The sequence below is a fragment of the Sphaeroforma arctica genome (genome assembly GCF_001186125.1).
Source record: "Sphaeroforma arctica JP610 unplaced genomic scaffold supercont1.70, whole genome shotgun sequence".
Classification (NCBI taxonomy): Eukaryota; class Ichthyosporea; order Ichthyophonida; genus Sphaeroforma; species Sphaeroforma arctica.
Window position 1 is genome coordinate 116,126 of NW_014040488.1, and position 4,946 is coordinate 121,071.

At 42.6% G+C, this 4,946-nt stretch overlaps 1 protein-coding gene across 1 annotated transcript in view; it reads right to left on the bottom strand.

The window, feature by feature from the left end:
• SARC_01711 (hypothetical protein) overlaps window positions 1-4,946 on the bottom strand; it is a 12,025-nt gene that overhangs the window by 4,505 nt on the left and 2,574 nt on the right. Inside the window, exons 4-9 of the mRNA XM_014304569.1 lie at window positions 4,719-4,885; window positions 3,950-4,306; window positions 3,328-3,473; window positions 2,357-2,563; window positions 1,461-1,590; window positions 163-217 (exon numbers count right to left, since the gene is read on the bottom strand). Coding sequence (XP_014160044.1) covers window positions 163-217; window positions 1,461-1,590; window positions 2,357-2,563; window positions 3,328-3,473; window positions 3,950-4,306; window positions 4,719-4,885 — 1,062 coding nt within the window. The remainder of the gene's footprint in view (window positions 1-162; window positions 218-1,460; window positions 1,591-2,356; window positions 2,564-3,327; window positions 3,474-3,949; window positions 4,307-4,718; window positions 4,886-4,946) is intronic.

The window sequence follows — 4,946 nt, forward strand, 5'->3', positions numbered from 1 at the left end:
AAACACTTCAACTATATACAAACACTTCAACTATTTACAAACACTTCAACTATGTACAAACACTTCAATTATATATAAATACTCCAGTCTTAAACAACACTTCAGTCATTATACAAAGGAGGACCAGCTATGACTTGCGGGTGCATTGTTTGTGATTCATACCTTCGTGCCCATACGCTTTTCTATGATTATCTCTATTGGTTTGAAGGCTCCTTTCCTGTGCGTTGTGGAGAAAATGGACATCCGAATGAACGTCGAGTAACTCGACGCGAAAGTGCTATACATACGCACTCACGGTGTGGTTGTAGTTCAGTTGTACCAAACTATCACATATACGTGTATGTATGCAACGGTATGGATGTACTTTAGTTATACCACATCATATACGTGTAACTATGCAACGGCAATCTAAAGTCAAGTACCCGTGAACTGCACTGCACGTCTTCTGTATATGTATGTATTGCGTAGACAAATTTGATGATTTACGGATGGAAATCAACATTCATCCACCACAGTCACGTCAACACATATAACTGGGACTGTGCATACGTCAGCATGGATGCTCTCTACACGCATATATCTAAACAATCATTTACACGGAAATCCATTGAGAGTAAATAAGAATCGTATTTGGAAAGATTTACGTAAACAACGAGACAGCTAAGTATGGGCGCAATACTGGACAACATTTAAAAAATAGATCGGAGTGCACTTCACGTATATCATATGATATGTTTGCTAATCAAAAGCCACATGTACACTCAACCTGTGCTGTAAGGATGTTTTGTACACACACACACACATATATATATATATATATATATATATATATATACAACTATATATATATATATATACCACTACACTACACACACTATTATATATATATATATATATATATAATATACACACGACACACACACACACACATATATATATATATATATATATATATATAGCTATAGATATAAATACATAGTTAGGTATGTATGTATATATGTTCAGTAGCAACTATTTGTTCTCTAGTATATGTTCTCTAGTATATGCAGGCACATGTAGACCTCTCCTAAATTGAATATTCGTATGCATGTGAATTTTTCAAGTTATAGCAATAATGTCTCCGGTTGTTTGGAAACATCTCGACAGAGCTATAACTATAGGAAACAACCCTGTGAACAAACAAGATCACTATAGCGAAAAATACAGATGCCTAAAAGCATAAAAATATGATTGGTGATATGAGATGTGTGCCACGTACATAAACTAAAATGATAATGTGTTAATTTCTTGACCACACACGCCCTCATTGAATAGGATTTAGGGACATAGTCCCATTTCAGAAGTTAACGATCACTCAAAAATTTCGGCAGAGTTTAGGTCTTTATGGGATGGGGGTTTAGGGTTTAGGGTTGAATGTGGCAGAAATAGAACATAATATTCAGCACGTTCTCAGCGCATACCGTATGGTTGTGGAGCCATCGGCTGCGGTGACCTGATGATACTTCTGACACTTCTGTACGGCTAATTTGGTGATTTCGTCTCGAGCGATCTCTAATTGGTTGGTCAGCTTACCCAACCAGGGATCACATACTATATGTATGTGAAGGGAATGCAAACAATAGGGCATCAATGAAAACAATGGGACATGGATGGAAAGGAAAGACGATCAAAATAAATAGATAGGACATGAATGGGAAAATAGAACAGCAATGCACAAAATAGGGCTGAATGGAAACAATAAGACATCGATAAAAAAATAAGGGCATGAATGGGAACACTAAAGAGCATGTACCTAAAGAATGAGGGAAACACTACATACTTCATACTAGGGCTGACATATACAGTAGCTATTACGTAACCAACATGCACATACACAAACTGCATCTAGTCCGTAGCCAACAGGCACAGCTGTCCATGAGCCATACCACTGCCTCACTCCATACACACGATCACCCAACTACAGCGTATGATCGAATTTTCAATCCCACAATGGCTGGTGTGATTGAACATTACGCACACAGCAACTGCTGCAGCCTCAGAGCACTGCGAATTGCTCAATTGCTCTGTACGCTGTACTCGTGAATAACAGAAGTGCATAGTATTCTACATTCATTATCCTGTATGTGCTCTTAGATATGACAAATTAAACCTCAGATACTAGAACTAATGTTGGAAACTAACTATCAACCACTCAATCGGGTTGTTTCTTGTTTCTAACCCCTGAGACCCAAATACAAACGGGATGTCATGATTGGTGGAAGGTTTAGTCCCGTACATATAGACGCGCAGCCACTCCACGTAGTATTAATTGCAGCGAAAACCCTAAAGACCCTAAACCCAAAACCCTAAAACTTACCCAGCATTCGGGGGTTAGTCTTAGAGACGCAGCCGTTGGCGTCTGCGTACTGGTCGATCAGTTGGCGCATTTGTCTGTCTGTGACGTAGGTGTGCTTAGTCTCCTGCTTCGCATCGAATAAGAACCGCAGCGTGTCACTAGGTCTGTACACATCTGTCACAGTGCCACGTTTACCGCTGGTTGCCGTGTCTGACACTTCCTTGTTCACTGTAGACGGATTTGTTGGTTGCACTTCGATTTAGCATTGTTTGAGTTTTATAAGCCCTAAAAACCCTAAAACCCTGGCGAAAAAAGGAGATGTAGTTACTACCTGGGAACTCACTATCACACTGCGCACACACACGCTCATAACCCAAACATCCGCGTCCATGCCCACATACCTACAAATTGTATACACGCACAAACTCGACCCACCTATAATTGTTGCACAAAATCATATAGGAAAAACGTCGATAACACTATGACGTGGAGCATTACAAACAGAACTATGAGTCCCATCGATTTCAGAGCCACACTGAACCATCCAAAACCACACACGCACAGAGGTGCACAGAAACCACACGCTACACAGCTACCAATGTATTTGTTAGTTATTTCCCACAGGCACACAAATACACCCTACACGGTTATCAATGTATTTGTTAGTTATTTTCCCACAGGCACACAAATACACACTGCATAGCTACCAATGCATTTGTTAGTTATTTTCCCACAGGCACATAAATGCACACTGCACAGCCACCGGCACATTCGGTTGTATGCCGATGTGCTCAATTGCGCTTATTTAGGGTTTGAGGGTTAGATAGTAAATCGTTCATGCATTCAGATTCCGCACGAGAGCCCAACCATTAGACCACTACGCGTCGCACGCGCAGAGATATGTACAACCTCGAGATGTAGATGTCTAGATACAATATCTTGATAAAGGGTCTTGCTCCAGAGTTCAGGGTTTTGGGTTTTGGCGTGTGTACCTGTGCCCTTGATTACGCGGTGGTGCGCCAGTGCTTCGTGCGTTCGATTGACTGACGTGATGACTGATACACCCTTGCTTTGCTCCTTCAGCGTGATGATACCCTCCTTCTCCATATCCTGCAAAAACTTACCGATTTTCTTATACCTGGTACGGTGCAGATGAGTAGAGTGTGGTTAGAGATGAGGCAATAGAGGTACAGGTGCACATGAGCAGAGTGTGGTTAGCCATCTTGCATTGATAGGCGCATGATGTGGATGAGATATCAATAGCAACTGAGCGTATAGGGCCATGCACATGCCCACACGCCAGGTATTGAATTATCACGCTGTCGAAACGACACGACTTTAATCGCAAGAAGGCGGGTATTTGCATTCTCTCAGGTACCATATGACTGTCATAGAACACAGACACAAGTACTGACAATATACTCACACAGATATCTACTCTACTTACTTGCTACCTTTAATATCCAATCCATCATACACTCACACACACATTTAATCTACATACTTTCTTCCTTTTATATCCAATCCATCCTACACACACACATCTACTCTACTTACTTGCTTCCTTTAATATCCAATCCATCATACACTCTCACACACATCTACACTACTTACTTGCTTCCCTTTATATCCAATCCATCGGTACCTGGCATTCTCGCAGGCACCATATGACTGCCATAGAACGCAGACACAAGCACAGGCAACACGTTGTCGCTTTTGGCACTGGTCTTCCAACTCGTCAGAAATGCGTATCTCAGCGCCTCCTCTGCACTCATCGGTGCTGCGTCGTCTCTGTGTGTGTTTCTTTCGGTCTGTGTTGCTGTGTGCGTGTCTTCAGTGTGTTCATCCGTTTGAGCGTGTGAGTCTGTGGTTCCGTGCGTAGGTTGTGAGCTGTTGTCAGCGGTGGTCTGTACAGCCGCGCCCGTGTCGTCTGTGTCGCTGTGTGCGGAGGTCTCTTCGTTTTCGGACGATCTGACATTTTTTTGTGCAGAGACGAACGTCAATGCTATCATTGAACAGCGAAAAACCCTAAACCCGCCCCCGCATTCACCCATCCGAATGTAAGACAGAAACCATACACACAACATCATTAGGCACTACTCACAAACAAGCATGCAACGCAGCAAACATACACAGTCCCTTCATACAACCCCGTACTCACTCATCCGTAAGTAAAACAGCAACCATACACGCAACATCATATGGCTCTATACACAAACAAGCACGCAACGCAGCAAACATACACAGTCCCTTCATACACCCCCGTACTCACCCATCCGTAAGTAAAACAGCAACCATACAAGCAACATCATATGGCACAATACACAAACAAGCACGCAACGCAGCAAACATATACAGTCCCTTCATACACCCCCGTACTCACCCATCGGCCGAGGTCCACATGGTTTGCTCGCGCTGGATGGTTGAAGGCGGTTGTGTCTTTGGGCCAAACTCCCACAGGTAATCTGTGACATAGTGCAGAATCGCCACTCCCTTGCCGTTCATGCCATCGAATTTGATGTCGCGGTTGCTTTTCAGCATCTTACCTACCTGGATGTTCAAAGGAGGCGAAGGTACAACGGATGAGAATATCATAGACGGCAGATAAATA